The 25,818-nt window shown below is 45.1% G+C and overlaps 3 protein-coding genes across 5 annotated transcripts in view; 1 reads left to right on the forward strand and 2 right to left on the reverse strand.

Annotated features, from left to right (window-relative positions):
- The window catches only part of dyrk1aa (dual-specificity tyrosine-(Y)-phosphorylation regulated kinase 1A, a), a 38,564-nt gene extending 32,361 nt beyond the window's left edge, over positions 1 to 6,203 (reverse strand). Inside the window, exon 1 of the mRNA XM_084444174.1 lies at positions 5,804 to 6,203. The gene's annotated coding sequence lies outside the window, so the exon portion shown is untranslated. The remainder of the gene's footprint in view (positions 1 to 5,803) is intronic.
- An 854-nt stretch (positions 6,204 to 7,057) lies between these two features.
- Positions 7,058 to 16,608, forward strand: vps26c (VPS26 endosomal protein sorting factor C). 2 transcript variants are annotated; one of them, XM_084444188.1, is made up of 8 exons: positions 7,058 to 7,131; positions 8,957 to 9,100; positions 11,226 to 11,375; positions 12,476 to 12,556; positions 14,200 to 14,274; positions 15,031 to 15,181; positions 15,504 to 15,656; positions 16,229 to 16,608. In XM_084444188.1, the coding sequence occupies exons 2-8, from the start codon at positions 9,026 to 9,028 to the stop codon at positions 16,309 to 16,311; spliced, it is 768 nt and encodes a 255-aa protein (XP_084300314.1). In that variant the 5' UTR covers positions 7,058 to 7,131; positions 8,957 to 9,025; the 3' UTR covers positions 16,312 to 16,608. The 2 variants fall into 2 exon arrangements, with proteins under 2 accessions (XP_084300314.1, XP_084300313.1); XM_084444187.1 differs by lacking the exon at positions 7,058 to 7,131 and adding an exon at positions 7,885 to 8,024.
- Positions 16,609 to 17,156: 548 nt separating this feature from the next.
- Positions 17,157 to 25,818, reverse strand: part of ttc3 (tetratricopeptide repeat domain 3) — a 30,309-nt gene continuing 21,647 nt past the window's right edge. For both annotated transcript variants that reach the window (XM_084444156.1, XM_084444155.1), the window contains 13 exons: positions 25,688 to 25,771; positions 25,426 to 25,575; positions 25,136 to 25,275; positions 24,736 to 24,804; positions 24,466 to 24,562; positions 24,085 to 24,188; positions 23,526 to 23,610; positions 22,531 to 22,632; positions 20,637 to 21,088; positions 20,242 to 20,368; positions 19,409 to 19,558; positions 18,510 to 18,602; positions 17,157 to 17,865 (listed from right to left, as the gene is read on the reverse strand). In XM_084444156.1, the coding sequence (XP_084300282.1) occupies positions 17,737 to 17,865; positions 18,510 to 18,602; positions 19,409 to 19,558; positions 20,242 to 20,368; positions 20,637 to 21,088; positions 22,531 to 22,632; positions 23,526 to 23,610; positions 24,085 to 24,188; positions 24,466 to 24,562; positions 24,736 to 24,804; positions 25,136 to 25,275; positions 25,426 to 25,575; positions 25,688 to 25,771 (1,782 nt within the window). In that variant the 3' untranslated portion in view covers positions 17,157 to 17,736. The remainder of the gene's footprint in view (positions 17,866 to 18,509; positions 18,603 to 19,408; positions 19,559 to 20,241; positions 20,369 to 20,636; positions 21,089 to 22,530; positions 22,633 to 23,525; positions 23,611 to 24,084; positions 24,189 to 24,465; positions 24,563 to 24,735; positions 24,805 to 25,135; positions 25,276 to 25,425; positions 25,576 to 25,687; positions 25,772 to 25,818) is intronic.

Consider the following 25,818-nt stretch of genomic DNA (forward strand, 5'->3'; position numbering starts at 1 on the left):
TAAACAAAATATAATAGAATTAGATAAAAATAAAAATATTTATAAAAAGACTTAAATAATTAGTCACCTCATTCATTCATCTGCGCAATCCCTATTGTTTATGCTGTGTTCCTTTCGTATGGGAGCTCCGGATTTGGCGCCTATACACCTAATACGTAGCCTATCGTCTGACATCCGCGGTCTTTAATATTATAGTAATTTACTTATGCTATTCAATGATCAGGGGTGCACGGCACATTGCCACTAAAGTGTGCTCATATTAATTGACTAATTAATATGACTAGATTCCAAGAGGCGCGCTCGCTTTCACAGCCTAATTGCCGAGTTGAACTCTGAAGGAGGCAGACCATTAAATTCGCAAAACATAGGTTTATGTATACTAGTATACATCCAAGCAACTGTCACAAAGTACCCCGTGTTTTAAATAGCCAAACCAGACTTGGAGCGAGATGCGCAACAAGTGAAAATTGGCTTCCGCTGAATGTTGGTTAGAAAGATAGAGGAACTTTATTGTAGACACGCAAGTCCAAACATTATACTGTATATAATACTTTCATAAATGTACAATTCATCTAGGCTATTTTTTGCACGGTAGGCTATTATTTCTTTCACTTTATTATTTGCATTATTCTTTGTGGACCAATGTTTGAATAAATTTGCCTTCTAACGTTATTGCCCTCTCTGACATCCGCGGTCTTTATGTGAAACATAGTTTTAGCCTACTGAAACATTACAGGCTATAGGCTAGCCTACTCTTCTTCAATTAAACAAAATAAATCACATTTATATCTTTGCTAAGTAATAAGCTGTAAGGACAGGATGAACTACTGTTTTGCACTGGCAAACAGTGTGTGACAGCCCTGCGCAACGCGTGCAAATTGGCTGCCGCTGAGTGGTTGGGAAACATCAAGAATAGTCATGCATCTTAGCTTGCATAGTTTGAGAAACATCCTCAATTTTTCTAACTAGCACTTGTTGTAGAAACTTGGGAATCCTGTTTTTAGACTAGTCGTGTAATCGGTTACAAAACCACCGTCTAGTCGTCAGTGAAAATAGTCGCTGAGCACATCACTACTGTCGATCATTCCTCACTACGCTGAAAAGGCAGGCAATATTCCCCAATGCCCTAGAGCACTCACACTTCATTCAAATTGACCAGAGTGAGTCAGTGAAGTGATGCGAGTTACTGAAACAGTTATTATAGTCATGTAGAACGGGGGAAAAAAACATTACATTTGGGACAATGATTGTCAAGTCTGGGACAGTTGAAAGTAGAATTCGAGACAGTTGTGGGAAACTGAGGTGATTTCGAGCCCCGGTGAAAAAGATGCGTATTTGTCGCATTAAAGGGACCCCGAGGAGTTTATTTTAGGTGACGAAAGTCTCATTTTAATGTGGGTTAATCTACATTACCCACACTTGTTTATGTGTCCATTTTCGACAAATGTCGTTTATTGTATGCAGTTTATTTTTAGATAATTATTTTGTGGTCGGGTCGTCCAGAACTTCCTTGGAATGACTTAACGATTTACTGCAGTAGCCTACGCCTCCGACAAGAGACAGCGCGAGCATACCGTTATATATTGTAACGTTACATTTGACTAGTAAGACCTATGTAATTACCTCGTCGGTGGCCATCGTTCCGTCTTCAAAACACCCGGCTCAGGTAGCTAAGGTTTACGACAGAGGCTCACAACAGAGGTCTTTTTGGGCGGAAAACACTTCCGCTTCCCGAAACTCCTCGTAGGGCGTGAACCTGCAGGCTCCATTGTGGCTCCACGCACCTTATACAGAATAAATCAGCTTGCCAACTCTAAGGGCAGAAGTGGAAGTAGAGGTGGAATGCTTCCAATTATAGTTGTTAGAAAGAAAAAATGGAATCGCCCAAAATTGTAATCGGAAGGTCACTCTTGCTCAATAAATCTGATGCTCATGAAAGAAAATGACAATTTTCATGACAAAGATATAGTGTGAAATACAAGAGCAGCGCTATCAGACTTCACTTGTCACATAACGTGAGTCTAGAGCAGCCCTCAGCCTTCTTTCACTTTTTAAACTTAACAGAAGCAGTTGTAAGTATGCTACCATGTCTGTGTATGTTTAATTGATCAATTATATAGGCAAATTGTTAAATTCAGCAATGTTCAGCATTTTACAGTTGATTCCATTTTTATAAGGCTAACTAATTCCTCGATTCTGTCCGCTGAAATCATAGGGCCCTACTTCAAGCTTTTACAATTTTCATGACAAAGATGTAGTGTGAAATACAAGAGCAGTGCTATCAGACTTCACTTGTCACATAATGTGAATCTAGAGCAGCCTTCAGCCTTCTTTCACTTTTTAAACTTAACAGAAGCAGTTGTAAGTATGCTACCATGTCCGTGTATGTTTAATTGATCAATTATATAGGCAAATTATGTTAAATTCAGCATTGTTCCGCGTTTTACAGTTGATTCCATTTTTATAAGGCTAACTAATTCCTCAATTCCGTCTGCTGAAATCATAGGGCCCTACTTCAAGCTTTAGGCCTATTTCGGAAATCGGATTCCTTTTGAGCCTGAACTAGCAATTGGAAATGCGTAGCAAGCTGCTACAAGTCAGTCATGAAGATAGCAACTTAAATATTTAGAACCTAAACTTGCCAACGGGACCTGAAACCTAGAAGCCTATAGGCCTACCTCAAGATAGAGAATATTATTATGAACTTCCCGGTTATTGTTTTTCAGGATTCGTCACACAGCGCGGGCGGTCGGCAATACGAAGGGAAGAGACAACTTCTCGACTCTTTCAGCTCACAACCGTAATTCTGACACCAGACAGAGTTGTTGTTGTGTGACAAACCCTCAAGATGAGATTAAACTATGCCTAACCCACCTCCAGGAGTGGCGGCCCAATTGGCCACTATCTGGGATCTGGCCATACTCGGATCTGGTGAGACCGCCAGTCCCTGGTGGGCAGATGCACTGGAACACGATGCATTAGACCGCTACACCATTGCTGACCCCTATAACAGGGAACTTAAACGTAACCTAGTTGGGAGAAAAACAAAATGCTATTCTAGATCTTGCAACATGATCTTGGTTAAAACAAACTGATGTAAAAACAATGTTGATTAAAACAACTCTGTACTGTGCATTCCTCCATCACATCACATGCACATCCAATTCCTTGCATCCTGCACACTAAGGCTTTAGAATTCTTTAAGGCTCTACTCACAAATAGATTTAGTCAAAAATAAAAATAAATAAATTTTGTCTTAGAAAAGTTTGCCTGCATGTCTGCTATGATGACGAAACAAAATGTTTATATTTATGTCTGTATATGACAAGGTAAATACAGTAGACAAATAACCCCAAAATTCCCAGTTTATTCCTGTTAATTCCCATAATTTCCCATGGAAAGTTTCGACCTTTGAATATTCCCAGAATGTTTCACCCCTAGTTGTAAATCAATATTGTTAATATGTATTTACATAGGCCTAAGTTATGTGCACTCATTTAATTTCAGCTCAGTGTAGAGAAATGCACTGATATTAAGAAACACCTGCACCCGTCTATGACAACACTATCAACACCATGCATCCATGAAAAGTCCGCCCCACGGATAAATAAATAAATAAACAAACAAACAAACATGCTCACCCTGTGACAGCAATAGTAGTTTTGGGGGGCCTACCACCCCCCCTTAAAAAAAACTAGGGGAAACTGCTATTATTTGAATACTCTCAAAATAAAATGCCCAGTGGTAAAAATTTTGCATTTTGAAATTTGCATTTCTTTGTGTTTATTAAATCACACAAAAAAATAAACAGTTGCAGAAATACTGTGGTGTCATGGCTGCTTGATTTGACATGGAATGACACTCATGAGATGCACAGGTCTAGTTTGCTCCATAATGGCTAAAACAATGCTATAGCCTACCATAGTAATATTGTCCAAAATGACTTGAACACATAGCCTATTAGCCTATATGGTCCGGGAATCAAACCTTGACCATCCATGATTCAACAATAAGGTAGATGTTGAAGTTGAACGATCAATATCCGTAATAAATAACTGTCATGGGCTTGAATTAGATGCTCCTCCCAAAAGTTTTAGACTGTACATGGGTAGTTTCACAAAATTGATTGTTCACAAGTCTGTAAACTCAGGGCAGAATTAGACTTAACTGGGAGCCAGCCCATTCCCTAGCTTCTTCCTTCAAAACTGGTCCTCTCTGTTTCCATTACTCTTGGGCTAGGCATAACTGCTAAAATATTCAGCTCCCCAGCTTCACTGAAGACTCCAACATGGGCTATGGAAGCTGACACACTAGGAGGAGGTTCAAAAAGTGAAAATCTAGTCCCTCTTCTAATAATGTTGTACACCAGTGATGCTGTTTCTGTAAAAAAAAAAAAAGTAAAGAGAGAAAAGTACACTGTACTGTACTTCTCAACCTCAGCAACTCAAGTCTGCACGTTGAACAGTTGAAAATGTTAGACCAATTAATTGTGACTAACTATATTGTTTAACTATATTGTCACCATGATATGAATAATGACCAGCAAGTCCTACCTGTTTTATCTAACCTTTATCAAGCTATGGACTAATGTCAGAGGGACACCAGAAGTGGACCAAGTTATCCTGTGTGCCTTGTTTCAGCACTCAGCCTACAGATGAAATCTTTTAATAGCCAGGCACGACACTGTGATAACCAGACACTACCTACAGTTATTATTCAATGGGTAACTTCGGTCAAACTGAATCCTGAAGATGATATCACTATCCATGCCAACATCTAAGCTATTTGACCAGTTAAGTTAGCTGGGTAGCCAACTCGTAAGCTAAGCTAAATGGTGTATCAACTGGGCATTGTGATGAATCCATGTAAAGCGGATAATTTCTCCTTGACAAGCGTCAACATAACTGGTCTATATCTAATTTAAAAACACGAGACGATATCCAATAGACCACTGCTTGCTAACGTTCGTAGGTTGGCAGGGTATAGAAAGAGTAGTGCTGTAGCTAGCTGGTTAGCTAACACTCTGCTAGCTAACGTTAGCTTACTTGCCAGTGAACTGCGTTTGCAGCGTGGAGTTTAGCTAACGACGTTAGCCTCACTATGATTTTTAAGCAAACATTGCAAGCTGACTAGATGTTGCTAACTAGCTAGCTAACTACCCCGCTACTAATGATGGTGAAAGTTAAGTTACAAGGAGTCTATGGTTCTACCTGTAAAGTTAGTAAGCCAACTAGCTAATTAGCCTGCTTCCTAGCTAGGGGAGGGACTAACCCCTGGAACTATAAATCCATAGAAACTTCAATGTTTACAAATGACATTATGTTATAACTGGAACAGTAGCTTGATATACTTATTGATAGTCATACACTTCATTTATACGATTGGTAATTTATCTTCATTTAACTTTTCATTTGAACGACTTTCGAATCATTCCATAGAGTACATGTTCGCTTCATTTCCAGCAATTACACTGATACCAATATCTCAGCGTGGCCTACAACGCTCAGTTGTGTTGGGGTCGTTTCGCGGCTCGTATCATGTTGTCAGCTCATGAAATGTACATTAACGTTACAATAAAACCAAGCAGCAATGGCAGAAACTCTTCCAAATCAACAGTGGCATCTAACTTTTGCAGTGGTATAACAAGTCACCGACGTGAGATAGTTCCAATGTTTAGCTAGCCAGCTGGCTAACTCAGTCTGGGTAAGCGGACTCCCATTGACCATTCCCCCAGAGCTAACACAGCTAGTGCTAGCGCAAGCAGCTAGCTAGCTTAGCAACCCCTTTCACAGTGCAAACTCACCTTTGTCGGTGCCTGTCACTCTTCCTATCCGAGAAATATATTCTCATTTATCCACCCCAATGCCTTACGGCAAATTAGTAAATCCAGTCTATTCTCCTCCATGGAGCCCCCCTGATTTCCCAACGTACAGCCTTCACTCCTCTGAGTTGGTGTCAATTCTGTATCCAAATCAACAGCGCCTCTCCGTCAAGTCGCCAGCACCGTCAACAGAACCGTATTCGATCCGAGCACAGGAAAAGCAACATTTCGATGCACGCCCGCACATCGTCAGCTGGCCCGGGATTCCATGTCAGAGACATCGTTCCTAACTCATGTCAAAAATTGCGTCCAAATATCGAAGCCCTTGTTTTCTTAAAAATATATTTTTTGTAAATTTCACAAAATGGCGCGCGTTCCAAACCTGCGCAGCGAACCGGCCCGGCAGACCATAGAAACTACAGCCTGCTAACGTAGCTAGCTATCTAGCTAACGTTACAGACAACCAACGCAACATTAGCTTGTGGCTAGCTAACGTTAGCTATCAGTTAGCTCCGCTTTACCGCATCCACCTCAGTGTGCTTTATTCATTAAATTACAATCATTTGATTTTTGTGGCATTAGTTTCAGTGTAAATAACTGGTGTCATTCCTCTGATGACTGTATTTACTACATCGGCGGGAAGGTATATTTTTGAACGAAAAAAATAAAAGGGACTGGCTAACAAAATGGAGGGTGAGTAAGACCGTTACCATGACGACTGTCAATCAAATTGAGAACTTTCCGTATGGACCAATGACGCAGAAAAAGACTGCGCAGTTGTCATAGAAACTGCCAATCAAATGAACGTTTCTAAGGGGCGGATCAGAATCAGATGAGTGAGTGGTTACTTGACTCCTCGAACGTATTTGTTCACGTTTGACTTGATTTGAGACGACAAACTCACAAAGGATGCATCCCAAACGGTATTCAGCTGCCTTGCTGTCTAGCGAGGCAGTATCCGTTGGAGGCAGTGTTTTTGTCTGAAGTTGCCTGGAAAGTAGTCTGGATTGAGACGGACTTCCAAGGAGCAATGCGTAACAATGTCATGGTGTCATGTCGCTAAATACCTGTCGGTCAATAATCACTAAAATATTCTGGAAAAAGTATTTGCTGTGTAACAGAACTTATCAGTTGTCAAAACTAAAAGCCAACAAATTGGTTGTGCTGGCCAGCTAACGTGTTCCCAAGTAAACTAATACGTTAGCCTAGCCTAGTATTTGACTAGCCATTCACGAATGGTAGCTTCAGATGAAGGAACACGTTCGTTTTTGGTGTCCTGTTCTTTTAACAACTGCCAAGACAACAATATAGTAAGCTAGTTACTTTAAACACACTACTTAGCTAGCTAAAGTTATTGGTCCACAAATCATTTTACAACTTGTTTAGCCATGTTCCGACGTTTCTGTCAAACCCCGCAGGTATCTATCTAACGTAGCCAAGCTCACATTAGCCTTCAGAAGAGGTAAACAAACGTCAGATCAGCCATATAAATGAGTTATTTTTATAAACTGGCCACGTTTTGGCCAATCTACATGGTTACTTTCTCGCTGAAAACATACCCAAACTTCAGTGACATTAACAGTTATGGAGATAAATTATCTCTCAATTGCTCTTTGGGTCGGAGCAGTGGAGCGGGATTGTGGGATATCTTGACAAACGAAGGGTTCATCCGTGCTGCCTTCAAAACGAGCGGCAGTAGGCGGCATATTTGTAAATATTCGATTGGGACACGACTTGATGCTTCTCTGCCTCCAATTGCTGCCTATCCGTTTGAGACAGCCAATGTAGTCAGAAAATTGAGTGGGAATCATGCATGGGGATCACTTTTTGTACATACATACAAGACACAAAAACACTACATGTGCTTATTTATGGTTCAGGGAAGAGGTTCACTTTAATCAATTGCATATATAAATATACATATTTACCCCCGACAGTGAGAAGATAAGAGTTTAGTTAATCCGATCGATCCAACAAACATAAATTGTGAGATATAGTGGATTAGTCTGCCAAATGATAGAATTGTTTGTCACATGACAATTTGTCACATGATCGGTGTGTATGTAGGAAGTAGCGTCGCTAAGGAAAAAGGAAATGTGGATTATTTATGCAGAACATTTTGATTGATATCTGATAAATCGCAAGGATGAGTGCCAGTTTGGATATACGACTAAAAAGAGCCAACAAAGTGTATCACGAGGAGGTAAGAGAATAGTGATATGAACTGATATTTTAGCTAGCTGTTTAAATAAGTACCTAACGTTAGCTATCACTATCAGCTAACGTTAGCTGTCGTCTGCCAGTATTGGCTAGCTAGTTAATACCCCCATATGTGACTCATTTTTAAGGTTGCATTCTATTGAAAAGACTATTAGCTAAAAAAAATAATGAGTAGATTTAGTGCAAGCTAGCAATCTAACGCAGATAAATGCAAAACCGAGCCAAATATGGCAAACCAGCGAGCTATCCGTAGCACATGACTTGTGTCAGTAACGCAAGGCAAGTTTATTTGTACAGCACATTTCAGCAACAAGGCAATTTAAATTGCTTTACATGAGATTAAAAGCATCAAGACAAAGTGCAAGAAACACATAAAAGGTCATATAAAACGAAATGCAGGAAAAATAGAATACAGGAATACAAGTTATAGTGCAGTGTATGAATGAATAATTATTTGATTTAATAAAAAGCGGCCAAAAGAAAAGTCTTGAGTCTTGATTTAAAATAACAGAGTTGCAGCAGACGGGCAGTTTTCTGGAAGTTTGTTCAGTGGTGTTTTATTTATTTCGGGGCTTTCTGGCTTTGTTAGGTCGGTGAGGTCGGAGAATGTCAACGGGACGGCACTATCTAACTAAGACTTCAGATGAGACTATAGTATTTATGTTATACACTTTTCATAAATGTTGAAGTCCAAGATTCAAGTATGAATGAACAGGTCATTTACTGCCCTCTGCTGGATGTTTTGGGTGAATGCGCTGCCGCTAATAAAATAAAGCAACCATCCAATTAAACAGCTAGCTTTCAAAGTTTCTCAATCAAAGCCCTTACATTCTCTACTTTTGAATGGAAATATGGTTTCAGCATGTAGTGACAAGACAAGTTAATCATACAAATTGTGTGTGTTCTTCTTGGCAGGAGGTCTTAGCAGGTGTTGTGGTGTTAGTAAGCAAAGAGGCTGTACAGCACCAGGGTATTTCTCTCACCATGGAGGGTGTGGTCAACTTACAGCTCAGCTCCAAGAGTGTGGGGGTGTTTGAGGCCTTCTACAACTCTGTAAAGGTACGGAAACTATGGTTACTAACTGTAGCTCCACTCCAGTTCTATGTCTTGGTTTACCCACATTGCCAAGGCAACGTTGACTGAGATAAAAAAAATCTGTCAGCCAATGGGGTACAGGGGCCACCTATATAAAGGGGCTGTCACAATGCTCTCGCACAGCCAAAGGGACAGATGTTGCTCAGTAAGCAGTCGTCTGTGGAGGAAATGCTATTTACCACCTCACATGTATTGTACACTGCTGTGAGATTCATCAATAAACATGAATACACAACAAGACCTGCTTAAGATCTTTTTAATTAGAGATTGCAAGCTCGGGAAATACTCTCTCTCTTTCCACACACAATATATAGTATAATGTTTACAGTCGAGAGGCCCCCCCCTCAGGTGCATCTGTTGAACGTTCCATCATTACAACATTATAATTCCTCTTGACGTCTGTGCAGAGAACAGAGAGCTTGTGTGGTTGAGGTCATGTGGTTAGACTCGTGCAGGCGTCTGTGGTTAAACTCAGTTCGCATTTTTACTCGCTCGTATGCTCGAAGTCGGTTGACCTTTATTCAAACTGAAGGTGTCATTCAGCAGCCAGGAAGCCAGATTTTCTCGCAAAAAGGCTCGCTTGTTTTGCGCGGAGAGCCGAATGTGAGGTCACGTGATCGGGACGGCGACGCCAGGCTATCGGTTTAGCAGTGAGAATACAATAGAACACAAATGCAATAACAATTCCTATAAGAAGGTTTATTATTGGTGTTATAGTAAATGTACTACAGCATGCCCCAATCTACCTGCGCTGTGACATACAAGCAGCAGAGGTCATGACCTTATCGCAGCTGTGCACCCGACATAATGTGCCAAAGCACGGATGGGGCACAGGCCATGCAAACAAGCCTCCTTGGTACACCCATGAGATGGGGGAGAGAAGGCCCACAGTTCCAGGGTCCGTGAACTGTATGAGCTCTTGACAATCTTCGTCAGGAGAGCCGGATTTGGACAAAACACAGCTTTGCTCTGATCGCCAGCGATAGCGAGGCAGTCCGGTCGCCTCGAACGTGTGCATAAATCACTGACACGCTCGGCGAGGAGAAGCACCGTCTTCAAAGACGACCGCTTGAGGTGAAATCTGCTCCGAGGGGCTCGAACGGACTCTCACAGAGCACGTTCAGCACCACGGACAGCTCCCGCCGAGGGGCAGTGGCTCTGAGTACAGGCCTGAGTCGGAAGCGGAAACGCTTCACTAGAGGATATAGCTGACACATACACTCTGAGAGTGGAGGCCGACAGCTGGCTATCGAACAACACCTGGGGGTCAGGGCTGAGCTCCAAGAGGGGCGACACGGCGAACCCTAGAAGGGGACGCCACACCATCCACGCCGCCCTCCCCGGGTCCGACTTCCTCCGAAGACGATAGCAGAGACGACCCGAAGAACTCCGCCCTCTCTCACCTTGACGCCAGAGCATCCGGAGGGGGCGGGGGTCCCGGAGTCCTTCCCGGGCGCGCTGGGCTCCCATACAAACATGACAGAAGGTATGGGCGTCCAGAGCAGGGCAGACGCACAGCGCCTTCAAAACGGCCTTTAGCGCAGACACTAGTGCTCCCTACTGCATTCTTATGATGCTTGTTTCCTTCCCGGTCGATTAACGGCTCACAGCAGGGAGCAGAATGTGGGTCTGCGACCCCTTATATAGGTGGCACCTGTACCCCATTGGCTGACAGATGCATACATTATTTTTATTTTTTTTTTTTTTTTTTTTTAACCTCAGTCAATGTTGCCTTGGCAACCTGCCGTAAACCAAGAAGAGCGAAGCCCCCCTATGTGGCAGAGCTACACAACATTGGAACTGAATTAGTAGCACATTACCTAATAGCCTAAGTTGAACCCCCGTTTTTTTTTTTTTTAGAATTTTTGAGTGGGTCTCTTTCACAGTTACTTGCATATGAACGGTTTACTCTCTAGTCCTCTGATTGGCTTTTCTTGCCGTTGTGCGTTTATAACAGCCCGTATTTCTGATTCAGCGCCTTATTGCATTCCTTAGTTTCTGACAGTCCCCGTGGAGTTCATCTGGATAGGAGCACCTGCTAGATGATGTCACACTGACAGATTGTGCGCTCTCTCTCGCCTCCATGCAGCCCATTCAACTGATCACCAGCAACATTGAAGTGGTGAAACCAGGCAAGATTCCAGGAGGCAAGACAGAGATCCCCTTCGAGTTCCCCCTGCACACAAAGGGCAACAAAATCCTGTATGAGACCTACCATGGGGTTTTTGTCAACATCCAGGTAATGACTGGAGGGTGACGATCCAGGGTCCGGGTTTTGCAGACGGACCTTAGTTCCAGACAGTGACCTAGATTCCCCTCTGTGTCAGACAGGGGCTAGAACAACCATACCACCTCCCACTGCACAGCTGCACTTACCTATTCATCACTGCTATCACAAACACGCGCACACACACACACACACACACACACACACACACTCGCACACAAACGCGTTCCCCAAACCACACCCCGAATCGCGCACTAAACAGCGGCACTGTTTAGTGTTTCGGGGTGTGTGTTCTTTGTGTGTGTGTTTTGTGTGCGTGTGCATGCGCATGTGTGTGTCTCTTGGGTGAAACCAAGGCCATGTCTGAGAACTGTTTCAGTGAGCCCTTTTATTGTCAGGCCATCTGGCAGAAAACAAACCAGTGATTGTAACCCTCACCGTATCTGCAGCTAAATTTATCTGATAGGGTGTAATTATAGACTAAGAGACCGACAGAGACGTTTCCTGTGTTTCCTGGCATCTCAAAGACACTGGAAGAGAAGCGGAGACCGGTGGCCAAAACAAACACATCTTTGTGGTTGCTTAAAATGCTTGATATTTTTTGCGGAGGGTTTTAAGGCATGTCAATAGTTGCCTTACTACCGTCTTGCCCCTGGTAGCTCTTAAAGATGGGACATGCTAGCTGTACAGTATAATAAGATAGAAAATGTAAGCTGTATAAGACAAGAAATGTTGTTGTTTTTTTACTCCAGAATCATTCAAATTTTTTTTTTTTTTTTTTAGAAGTTTATTTCAGGGACAACATACAAATATATTAGTCTCCTTAGAGAGAAGATGCATTGTACTAGATTATAGCTTTTGCTAATTTCCATCTCCAGTCCCATATACAAACAACAATACAAAAAAATGATGCAATAAAACATGCATTCGTACAATACGATAAAAACATGCATTTACATATTAAGTTGTAAAAAGGACCCAGACTTGCTCTGATGATTGAAAAATGAATGAGGTGTAGGGAGACATTTCAATGGAACTTGTTTTTAAAATGTGTTTGATTTACAAGTGCATACTAGTGGACAACTGTGCTCATTGAATTCTCTCTTGTCCAGTACACCCTGCGTTGTGATATGAAACGCTCCTTGTTGGCCAAAGATCTGACCAAGACGTGTGAGTTCATGGTGCACTGTCAGGTGAGCGCAGCAGTTCTGTTCAGCATTTCATTTCATTAACCTTTATTTAACCAGGGGTTTCAAGAGTGATGGTTTCATACAGTACACACACACACACATACACACACACGCATACAAACAAAAGTTCAGCTCAAAAGTTCCATACAATAAAAGTGCAGGGGATCCATGAACCGTATTTCAATTAAAACGATTACGAGTATTAATAAGCGTTTCTAACTTTCTATGAATCTCACCATGCCTTTAAATTCATTCAGAGTGACTAGATCCTGGAGTTGAGTTCATTCAGAGTGACTAGATCCTGGAGTTGAGCTCATTCAGAGTGACTAGATCCTGGAGTTGAGCTCATTCAGAGTGACTAGATCCTGGAGTTGAGCTCATTCAGAGTGACTAGATCCTGGAGTTGAGCTCATTCAGAGTGACTAGATCCTGGAGTTGAGCTCATTCAGAGTGACTAGATCCTGGAGTTGAGTTCATTCAGAGTGACTACTGTAGATCCTGGAGTTGAGTTCATTTTGCAGGCTGTTCCATGCGGATGGTGCAGCAAACATGAAGGCCTCCTATCCCAACTCAGTCTGAACTCTAGAGTCATACGCATAGTGTCCTATATGTCCTAGACCGTAACCCATCATTTCCATATTTTCTGGTTAGAATGACAGATAAATAACAGGGGAGTCTACCCAGAATGGCTTTATAGATAAAAACATACCAATGACTAAGCCGATGTATTGACAGAGCAGGCCAATTGACTTATACAATACAATATTATTGTATATTTATTATTATTATTATTATTATTATTATTAATAATAATACAATATACAGTGATGAGTTAGGACTCTACAGTTTGTAACAAACCGTCAATATACAGAGACTCAAATAAATGACTCACTTCTTTTATTTCCTAATTAGAAATACAGTTACAGTTAGTTACATGATGTTAAAGCATGGTTACAAACTTAGTACAGTACTTAGTAGTTTCTGTACATGGCATGATATCACACAAAGGGAAATCAGTGTATTCGGGCTACGAATGTATTTGTAAGAGTTGTGTTTTTGCTGTATAAAACTGACAGGTCTGTGGGCCTGAGAAGCTGTTAAAATAATCGTTGAGTTGCTTGTGTGTGTGTGTGCAGGCGCAAGCAGGGAAAGATCACAGAAAGTACAAAACCGATAGGATCAAGCAATAGAACAGGCTTAGGGGAGATGTAGCAAACAGGAGGCAATGTTTGAGGTGGGAGAGTAGTACAGAAGATAAGTTTAATGAGCAGAAAGATAAGTTTAATGAGCAGAAAGGCACAGTTGGTCGCAGGCCCAGAATTATGTGAATGGGCCACTTGTTCACCCAGATAAGGCAATGCCTGAGCTCACACCTTGTTTATTCGCTATTATAAAGGAAACTTTCTCTGAATGCATCTCCATATTTTGATCCTCAACTCTGGGGGTTAGACTACCCGCAAGCCTGCATTAAAATCACTCAAAAATGCATCTGCCTCCAGAACGCCTTTTCTTGTTTTGTCACAGTCTTTCGCACATCAAACCTTTAGGGACATTTTGAGATCCAGAATGTATCATCTTCATATTACACAGTCATACAATAACTCGTATATATTAGGCTGAGACCCTCTCTTCTCTTCTTCTTCCAGCCACAGAAAGCCAAGCTCCAACCCACACCGGTCCACTTCACCATCACACCGGAGACCCTTCAGAATGTGCGCGAGGTACAGGAGAATATCTGGAGTGATAATAACACGACTTCAGGGAAGGCTTTAGTGAAGTCATCCTAACTCTTTAGTGAAGTGATCCTAACTCTTTAGTGAAGTGATCCTAACTCTTTAGTGAAGTCATCCTAACTCTTTAGTGAAGTCATCCTAACTCTTTAGTGAAGTCATCCTAACTCTTTAGTGAAGTCATCCTAACCCTTTAGTGAAGTCATCCTAACTCTTTAGTGAAGTCATCCTAACTCTTTAGTGAAGTCATCCTAACTCTTTAGTGAAGTCATCCTAACCCTTTAGTGAAGTCATCCTAACTCTTTAGTGAAGTCATCCTAACCCTTTAGTGAAGTCATCCTAACTCTTTAGTGAAGTCATCCTAACTCTTTAGTGAAGTCATCCTAACCCTTTAGTGAAGTAATCCTAACCCTTTAGTGAAGTAATCCTAACTCTTTAGTGAAGTCATCCTAACTCTTTAGTGAAGTCATCCAAACCCTTTAGTGAAGTCATCCTAACTCTTTAGTGAAGTCATCCTAACTCTAGTGAAGTCATCCTAACCCTTTAGTGAAGTCATCCTAACCCTTTAGTGAAGTCATCCTAACTCTAGCAAAGTCATCCTAACCCTTTAGTGAAGTCATCCTAACTCTAGTGAAGTCATCCTAACCCTTTAGTGAAGTCATCCTAACTCTAGTGAAGTCATCCTAACCCTTTAGTGAAGTCATCCTAACTCTTTGGGCTGTTTCCTCTCGTCTCCCTCCTCCACAGAGGACCTCGCTGCCCAAGTTCCTGATCCGCGGCCACCTGGACGCCACCAACTGCGTGATCACCCAGCCCCTGACCGGAGAGCTGGTGGTGGAGAGCTCCGACGTGGCCATCAAGAGCATCGAGCTGCAGCTGGTCCGGGTAGAGACGTGCGGTGAGACGAGCATGCCATCCTACCTCACTCGTTCGCAACAGCGTCCTCTGAGACAGAATTCTCACCAAGGGGCCGTTTTTTTAAAATGTACTTTTTGTTGTATGATTGCATGTTGTGATAGCTGCTGCCTCCGCGTCCCGACCCCGGATAAGCGGATGAGGATGGATGGATGCATGTTGTGATATTTAGTGTTCTGTCTGCGGGGTTTGTTTGAAATAAACCTGGGGCCTCAGTACAACTCCCTGCGGATATGGTTAGAATGACATGTTTTTTTGGGGGTATTCATCACATGTACTGAACCACTCTGGGCCCTTTTGTCCAGGCTGTGCTGAGGGCTACGCCCGAGACGCCACCGAGATCCAGAACATCCAGATAGCCGAGGGGGACGTCTGTCACGGCCTCCCCATCCCCATCTACATGGTGTTCCCCCGCCTGTTCACCTGCCCCACGCTGGAAACCACCAACTTCAAAGTCGGTGAGGACGCCTTCCTTCCATGATTCGGGATTAGGGATTTATTAGTCTCTCTCCAGACTCAAATATAACGTTGAATCGCTGCGCTCCGCATACGACATGAGTCTGTGCCACTTCACCGCCCAAGTTCGTGTTCTGAGTGCGTATCGACGGGTCAAAATTGAAAGAGTGACAGGTCGTAGCAGCCAATGGGAGACGCCCCGCCCATCTAATCTGGGCTAGCATGTCAATGGGGAACGCCTGTTCGCAAAAGTCTTTACTGATTGGTGTCGCCGGGATTCCGGCGCTACCAATGAATTGCCAGGATTTGAGCACCAGCTTTTTGCATGAAGTGTCCCAGACCCATAGAGATGTGCAGCGTGCAGTAACGTAGTTAGCGTAGCTTCCGTAGTGTATCAGCAAAAGAACTCTCATAGGTCTGGCGTTGAGACTAGGTATTTATGGAAATAGACAAAAGATGACTTCTGTCAGCAGATAGAAATGTGTTACGTGAACAACACCAGGTATGCCGCTTTGAAACTTTTGTCACGCCTTGTTGTAGTGGTTGTGTTGCTGACTGGACTCTTCTCTCTCAGAGTTTGAGGTGAACGTGGTGATGGTCCTCCATGACGACCACCTGATCACAGAAAACTTCCCTCTCAAGCTGTGCCGGGTGTGACGACCCCCGATCTACTGTAAGAGGACGGAGTCCCACTACAGAGGATAGTGCCTTTGATGGGCTAAAACTGAGACGGACATAAGTGGCCAAGGACGACATAGAGACAACCCACACTTGAGGTCCTGGGACACAGCAGCCATAGCTGATGGGCACACTGAGTCTCCTGTCCTAGAACCATTAGGACTCTGAAACATGTGCACATTGTCAATGTAGAGTTCTTAGTGTACAGAGGGGCATGATTTCATCAACATTGCTCATGTTAAACATTTGGTAATGCAGCCCTACTTGCATATTAAATTATGTGCCAGTTGAATAAAGTCTTTTTTATATACATATATATAATACACACACATGTACATCTGCTTTAAAGTCATGTATTTGGTTGTCAAAATTAACCCTGATATTTACCATAGGAATGGATATTTGTGTCAACTCCCAAAACATGACATTGTGAATAAAGTGTCGGCTTCAAGGAACTAAGCAACTATTTAAGTAAAAATGTAGATGTTCGTTAAATTTGCAGTGTTAAGGTTCCCAGCACGAGAGACACCACTACACTTTATTTTGAAGTGGCGGCAGAATGCAGCAACAATACTATAAACCAGGTTATTGGGGTAGTCAGTCTGTGATATAACCTACCCCTGTGTAAACCTTTACAGCGGTTTGCACAGCATTTGTATGCTTGAGTTATGTAGATACAGTACTAACGGTCAATCTTTCAGAAAATTGGCTCTTGTACTTTTTCCTGACTAATCTTCCAACATGAGAAGCAAAATAAACTTGACTCAAGTGTGATTAACATCTCAAATTTTAATTAAGAGTTAATCTTACAGTAAAACACCAATAATACAAAAGTGATTTGGGTTAAAAAAATAAAATAAAAATGGCAATTATGAATTTTCAAACAGCAAAGCTTCACACAAAGTGCCAACTTTTATTAGACACAGGGGAGTCTTAAAGACTTTCACAATCATTGGAACCTGAAACAAAATATTGGATTTAAATGCAACTGTTCCTCATTCAATCATGTGTAGACTGACTACAATGCAAGGATTACAAACTTAACACAAATTAGATTGATCACAAAGTAAAACAAAATAAAACAATTAAGGCAAACACTCAAGTCAACGCTCAAGCGTAGTATGGCACAATTCTGTGCACGGCGTAAAGAAACGCCTGATAAACAGGGTAAATAATAATCAAAGCCTTTGGTCCATATTTATGCAACACATGCATGAGTTCACAAAGTAGTACAGTTACCTGTATGAAGAGGGACTATAGTAAACTTAGAATAAAGATGTGTAGACACTGTAAATACGGATGTCAAGTTCCTATTCTAAAGTTAGCTCAGGGTTAGCGGTAATGTTCCTATTGTAGAGTTAGCTCAGGGTTAGCGGTAGAGCGACGCAGGGACAGACGGGGTTTTCAGGAGAAGGCGGTGTGGGCGTGGCCTCGTGGTCTCCTGCCTGGCAGCATGGGGAAGTCCTCGGGCAGGAGGGCGTGCTCTCTGCAGGTGGGACAGGTGCTCTGCTCCCGCAGCCATGACTTGATACACTGGAGAGTGAGAAGACTCGTCAGACACTAACTGGCCGTTAGTGAATAGTGAATACTTTCCACTATTCCCGAGGCCTTCTCTCCACTCGTGTGATAGGACAGCTAATGACCTGTGCTCTTCTAGGGCCTGGGCTCCTCTACACAAGTGGCTATCCAATATTGATTAGTCCTTCCCCGCAAAACGAAACAACAAAACTAATATCCAGACCAAGTCTCTGGCAGAGAGCAACATAGAGAGAGGTGCGTCAGGGATCTGGTCCTAGTGAGAGCATCATAGAGAGAGGCGTGTCAGGGATCTGGTCCTAGTGAGAGCACCATAGAGAGGTGTATCAGGGATCTGGTCCTAGTGAGAGCATCATAGAGAGAGGTGCATCAGGGATCTGGTCCTAGTGAGAGCATCATAGAGAGAGGTGCATCAGGGATCTGGTCCTAGTGAGAGCATCATAGAGAGAGGTGCATCAGGGATCTGGTCCTAGTGAGAGCATCATAGAGAGAGGTGTATCAGGGATCTGGTCCTAGTGAGAGCATCATAGAGAGAGGTGCATCAGGGATCTGGTCCTAGTGAGAGCATCATAGAGAGAGGTGTCAGGGATCTGGTCCTAGTGAGAGCATCATAGAGAGAGGTGTCAGGGATCTGGTCATACCTCTCTGTGGAAGCTGTGTCTGCACTCCAGCACACACAGATCCTCCTTAGACATCTCATCATGGCAGATGATGCAGGGGTCCTCCAAGTTCAGCTGCACAGGACAACAAAAACCACGAATAATGTAATCTCTCTCACACACACCGGTAACTGTAGTGTTACATTAAGAGAGCACTGTCCTCCGTTCATAAGCCCCCTCCTCCTCATTAGTGACGGAGGAGGGGGGGGGGGGGCATCTGATGTAGACCAGTGGTTCTCAAATGGGGGTACCCTTAGGAGGTACTTCGCAGTATTGCAGGGGGTACGTGACTTTTAAAACCGTTAAATAAAAAAACATCTATATATATATATACATGTATATATTTCTTACACTATAATAGGTTCAATTTACTTTTGAATGTACATTTTAATGTACAGTAAGTTTGCTAAACCACATTTTATATTCAATAGTCTCCACAACATCAACAATGCACTCAGGCTTCATGCAAGTTCTCTGCTCGTAGCTAAAGCCAAAACTATTCACCATAGCTGAAGACTATTAGACTACTATTACCATTACTTCCAGCCTGTTGTATTGGCTGAGACTATGCTGGACAAAAATTAATTAATTTAATTTCAAACATTTTAAATGTAGCATTTAAGTGTTTTTCAGTTCGAAGGTTGTTGTTTAAATCAGACCCTGATGGTGCTTGTATTGTACCTCTTTATAGGCATTTTTTTCTACCAAAAATGTGTTTTTTTGCGCTGGGTCAGGGGGTACTTGGCGTAATGAAAATAAATATTTCAAAGGCGGTACGTTATTGAAAAGATTTAAGCACAACCGATGTAGGTAATGGAACCAGGCCAGCGAGCGGATGTAGGTAATGGAACCAGGCCAGCGTGTGACGAACAGCCGCTCACCGCCTTGGACGGGGGGCGTCCGTGGGCGCCCGTGCTCTTCCAGACGTGGGCAGGGGGAGGAGTCCCCGCGAAGCCGGCAGAGGCGGGCGAGTCGGAGCGCGGCGGGGTCCCGCACAGCGGGGGGCCGCCCTTCCCACCAGTCACCGGCTCCTGGGGCCGCAACAGAAACACAGCACGGGGTCAGCCCGAAACACAGCACAGGGTTAGCCTGAAACACAGCACAGGGTTAGCCTGAAACACAGCACAGGGTTAGCCTGAAACACAGCACAGGGTTAGCCTGAAACACAGCACAGGGTTAGCCCGAAACACAGCACGGGGTCGGCCCGAAACACAGCGCGGGGTCGGCCTGAAACACAGCGCGGGGTCGGCCTGAAACACAGCGCGGGGTCGGCCTGAAACACAGCGCGGGGTCGGCCTGAAACACAGCGCGGGGTCGGCCTGAAACACAGCGCGGGGTCAGCCTGAAACACAGCACGGGGTTGGCCCATACGGTTAAGACACAATCAGCCCGGCAAAGGGCTCTCGCTTCCTTTGGGTGTATAGCTAGAACGCTCCAGTGGAGAGATTCTTGTATGAAGTTTCCACCGTTACAACCCTGAGATGAGCGACCTTGGGTCTATGAAAGGCGCTATATAAATGAAAGTTATTATTATTATTAACATTATGAGAAAGCCTGAGAACAAGGTGGGTAGAGATCAAATGACACACCAGAGGTGTGTAGGGATGCGTGTGTCCAATTTGTAAAAGTAAACAAATGAACAAACATTCTGGTACGCTGAAGTCCTACGTATGACCCGTTTGAAGTGTGTGAGCGGAGAGGGCGGTGGTCTCACCTTGGCGTTGTCTTGGTGGTCCAGGATGCGCTGGGCCACTCGATTGATGACGTCTTCGTAGGAGTAAGAGTTCAGCGTCCCTCCGCTGGCCGTGCGCATCTCCTGGACGAAGTTCTTCAGGAGTGGCCTGAAGAGCGCGCACACACGCACACACGCGCACACACAGTGACGTGAAACGCTGCTGGCTGATATTTGATCACTGCTGGCTGATATTTGATGAGGAGGATGAGAAAATGAGGAGGAACAGCCTCACATCTGATGGCCAATATGCTCCATAGCGCTCAATCATATACAGCTCTTGCACATGTAATCGTACACCATTAGCTCATTGAGTGTGTGTGTGTGTGTGTGTGTGTGTGTGTGTGTGTGTGTGTGTGCGTGCACGTGTGCGTTACCTGCGGTAGTGAGGGAACATGGTGCTGAGGCGGTCCAGGATCTTCTCAAACACATTGTTGGGCTGGTGTCTGGGGCTCTGGTTCAGCTGGCTAGCTTGAGCCTGGGCCTGGGCCTGGTGCTGGGCCTGGTGCTGGGCCTGGGCCTGGTGCTGGGCCTGGTGCTGGGCCTGGGCCTGGTGCTGGGCCTGGTGCTGGGCCTGGGCCGGCGCCCCCTGGCTGTAAGCGCGAGTACTAGCCAGAGCTCCAGCCAGGCTGGGGGACAGCTCGGCTCGGCCGGGCTGCTCGTCCGGCGCGGGGGACTGGGCCGCGGGGCCCCTGGGGGGCGGGGGCCCCGGGTGGACGTACATGGGGCCCCTGACGGGCACCGGGCCCCCGTAGGAAGGGTGCGGCGGCGGGAAGCGGGACAGCTGCTGGTGGTGGGGGGGGGGCAGCCGCTGGCTGTGGTACAGGAACTGCCAGAACAACCAGAGAGAAAGTACGTTAGACAAGACCACTTCAAACCCTGGGGGGGGGGAATAGTTCAAATTCACAACCCGACATTATTATGAGTGCCCGTTTGTCCCACAGTCAGTATGCAGATGGAATTAACTCTCTACGGTACAATCTCTGCTTTAGTCACAAAATGTCCAGCAAAATAAATATATGGTAAGATTATGTCACTAACACTGTCCCTCTCCCTGACAACGACCCTGTCCAGGACAGGACGTCCTGTCTGCTCTACCTTCTCTGGACTCAGGAAGACTACTCTGACTGGACCAGCGCCGGGGGGCAGGAAGCCTAGCCCTGGAGGAGGCCTGACCAGGAAGGAGGGGGCGGGGGTGACGGGGAGAGGGGAGGGGTGGGGGGCCGGCCAGGACAGGAGAAGGGGGAGGAGCTGGTCTGGACGGGTAGCGTGACATATCTGAATCTGGGGAAGCAGACGGGGGAGGGGGGGTTAACGTACGCTGGCCTGGTTTTAGGGCTGCCCCCTGAAAGTCGACGATTCAAATCGCCAGTCCGAGACCGTTAAGTCGACAGATTCTTTAAGTCAAGCTTTTTTTTTGCTCCACTGTCGAGATGCGCTGGTGGGCCAAGACCAATCACCTGCCTTGTGATTTATATAGGACAGGCCAATCATTCGTTTTAGACCTAGGCTGCCTTCTACTGTAGCTTTTTGTTGTGCAGTAAAAGGAAACTGATATAGCGCGGTCTCCTCTCAGTCTAGGCGTATGAGAAAAAAAGGGAACGAATCGTTGAATTTCTGGTTTGAACAGGCGAATCCGATTCGACTCACAAAATGCCGAGTCGGATACAGCCCTACCCGTTTTCTCCGCCGTGGCACTGATACGGACTGACTTGCCCTACCGTGACTGAACCTACCCCAAACAGCCGTGGCTAATCACTACAGCCCCTAAACGCAGCGCCACCTAGGGACTAGGGATGGGTTTAGAAAATCGATTCATCGATTCTGAATCAAATAATTCAGAATCGATTCATGAATCCCAAAATCAATCTTTTATTTAATGAATGAATGAATAAATGAAGGAATGAATAGTTCATTCATTCAATGATTCATTCATTCATTCATTTTTGGAAATCAGTATCGATACCCAGCCCTAGTATTGATGTGTTGCATAACTTGGCAGTCAAGGTTACAGCTAAAAAAAAAACAGGTTTTAGTAACACTAACCGAATCGATATTGAATCGAATCGAGATAATCGATTCCGAACCTTGTGAATTGGAATCGAATCGATTCTTGAAATTCGACTCCGATACCCAGCCCTACTAGGGACGTGTGTGACATCTTTGAGAGTAACTTAAAAATCAAGGGCTTGGGGAAACTGGCCGAGACGAGATCAGATGACCGGTGTGAAATATGGGGGGGGAGGGGGGGGGGGTCCAGAAACAGCTTACCGGTAAGGGTGGGACCTGGGGAGCGTCAGGGGTGACGATGGGGGGCAGGGCGCTCAGCCTGGTGCCTCTCTTCACCTGCTCCATCTGCTGGTGGTACTCAGCCTGAGGACCACAACCAACCACGTTCACTCACCAGTAAACATCAACCTGTGTGTGTGTGTGTGTGTGTGTGTGTGTGAGTGAGTGAGTGAGTGAGTGAGTGAGTGAGTGAGTGAGTGAGTGAGTGTGAGTGAGTGAGTGAGGTGACAGCATGTGTATGAGGTGAGAGTGTGTGAGGTGAGTGTGTGTGAGGTGAGAGTATGAGGTGAGTGTGAGGTAGAGAGACACCCTGTTTAGACTTGGTTTTGAAATGCGTTTTGGACGATCGGATCACAAGTGGACAGCGAGACGCATCGTTTGCACCCGTGTCTATCGTGCGTCTCCAAATGTGTCCAGCTGACCACTTGTGTTCGTATGCAGTAACCATAGTAAGTCACCCACTCCTGCCTGCGTGCGTCGCACAGCTGTTCCATGTAAACAAAGCAATAATCAGTCGGTTTGACTTTGAACAGATTGAGAAAGTGCGCATGAAAGCAAACGAAGATGTTTGAAGAACTAATGAACATAGTAGGACTTTTTCCAACTGTTTCGATTGATAGGACAAGTCATTTGCGACTTAAGAGTGCAGGACAAGGCGAAAAAGGAGAAAAATGATCCTACATTGATGACGTGTTTTCCTGTTACGTCTTTGTCGGGGACGCATCAGGACACATTAGCGTTTAGACTACTAAAGATATGCGGTCATATGCGTCCCACACCACCTCGGCAAGTGGTTTGAGGAAACGTTTCAGAGAACGTTTTGGTGGCCGTTTACAATTGCATTTAGCGCTGTCCACTTTGAGTCTGATCGTTCAAAACGCATCCTAAAACCAAGTCTAAACGGGGTCAGAGAGAGTGTGTGTGTGTGTGTGTGTGTGTGTGTGTGTGTGTGAGAGAGAGAGAGGGGGCGTGCCCACCTGAGCAGCGTAGATCTTCTCCTCAGCCTCCTGCGCACAGCTGTTCCACGCCTCCATGGCGGAGTGGAGCACCTGGGGAGGATATCTACAGGGAACAAGAGAAATACGCTGACCAATCACCACACAGCACATCGGTCAACTACTTACCAACCACCACACAGCGCATCGGTCAACTACTAACCAACCACCACAGAGCGCATCGGTCAACTCTACTGACCAATCAACTACTAACCGAACACCGCACAGCGCATCGGTCAACTACTAACCAACCACCACACAGCGCATCGGTCAACTCCACTGACCAACCATCACACAGCGCATCTACTCTACTAACCAACCACCACACAGCGCATCGGTCAACTCTACTGACCAACCACCAGACACACAGCTCACCTGTCAACAGCAACAGCAGCTCATCGGTCAACTCCACTGAGCGTAGAGCAAGGAAGCTCAGCAGTCATTTCAAAAATGCTCCCCACCACACGAAGCCTCCGTCTACCTGGTGGTTTGATAATGACCGAGCAGCAGTACAGCAGACGGGCAGTGACTCCACACCTACCTGGGGGCAACTTCCGCCAGCTTGGCCAGGACCGCCCTGGCGTCGGACAGAGACCGGTATAGGCCCTGGAGCCCTCGGCCACCGCGGCTCTCCAGGATGGACAGCTAGAGCGCGGGGAGGGGGCAGGAGGGTCAGTGTGTGTGTTAAGAGTAGTGGGAGAATGGAGGGTGTCATCATGGTAGATCTAGCTACCTCTGGTAAATACAGATACTGAGGTAGCAGAGGTGAACATGTAAGGACGCACGCACGCACACGCGCACACGCACACACACACACACACACACACACATTACACACACACTCTTGAGTGATGTCTTTGGTCTACCATACATTCATCCTCCCTAAAAACACACACACACACACACACACACACACACACACCTCTGCGGCCTGGGACCTGTGGGCGGCCTTGGAGCACAGGTCTCGGCATCTCTTGATCTCGTCCTCCAGGCTCATCTTCTGAGCAGCTGACTGGTTGCTGTGGGGATCGTCAATGTTGGGACGTGAACATTCCGGCACTTAAGCTGCTCAATTACACGGTTAACCATTCAACACCTTTCAAATGAGAAGCCATGACAAGCGGGCGAGGCCGCACGTTTAAATGGTGAACATCGGCCAAGGATGCATGAGGAAGTAAAAATTGACACTTGCCTCAGCTCCAAGAAATCATTCAGCAGTGTCTGATACTCCTTGTTCTTCTCCTTGATGTTTTTGGTCAAGCTGGGTGGGAGCAAAGAACAAAATAAACGGTCAAGTATCCTCAACTGTAAGAACAAAGTATGTACAAACGGTCAAGTATGCTCAACTATAAAAGGGTATGTTTTCCTCAGCTGTAGATGCAGTGCTAGTGGGAATGGAGGCTATGTTCTATTGGTGAACCAGATTTGACAGAAACCACAGACGAGACCTAATGGTGACTGCAGCAGCAGTTAACCCAAGCTGACGTCTGTGTTTATCTCTTAGATGTGCCACAACACGCCCTTGAACGCTTCCCTGCTCGGCGGGGGGGGGAGTGGTCACGCGGGGGGGGGGGGAGTGGTCACGCGGCTACCTTTCCTGGGACTCGGCCATCTCCTTTATCTCGGCCTTCAAAGCCTTCAGGGTCTCCTGGTTCTCCCTCTTCTCCTGCTGGTCCTTCTTCACCTCCTCCTCCAGCTTCTGCTGGAACAGGCCCAGCTCTTTATTGGCGATCTGGTTCGAGTGAAAAACACACAGACACGCGGTCATCTTGGCTGCCGGTTCGAATAGAGGTTCAAACTCATCCGCCTACATGATGGACGGGTTTCAGTCGTGTAAAGTCTCTGTGCTTTGGTGATGGCTGTAGACGGTAGTGGCCCTTACTTCTATGTTCAGGTTTATATTCTCCAGTTCAGCTTCCAGGGCGGAGCTGGCCTCCTGACGTTTCAGCTTCACAGCATCATAGTCCTCCTGGATCTGATGGATCTGGTTCATAAACTCCATGTTATCCTTCTCTTTCTTGGTCATGACACCCTGAGGAACGAGATGGAACATGCAGGTAAGAAAAGAGGTCTCGTGTAACTGGCGGCGATTAAATCGGAACACGTAGAAGTTAAAAGAAGCAAAAACAATGTTATGGACTCACATTATTTGCTTCGAAAGGTTCATATGGCTCTGTATTGACTTGCACATTTGACCACTGACGTTCACGCTTGGAGTCACAAGCCGACTGAAGAGAGAAATAAAAAGCTGTATTATTAGTCAGGCAGCCTACTA

Source organism: Borostomias antarcticus (assembly GCF_949987555.1).
Source record: "Borostomias antarcticus genome assembly, chromosome: 1".
In the NCBI taxonomy this organism is placed as follows: Eukaryota; Metazoa; Chordata; class Actinopteri; order Stomiiformes; family Stomiidae; genus Borostomias; species Borostomias antarcticus.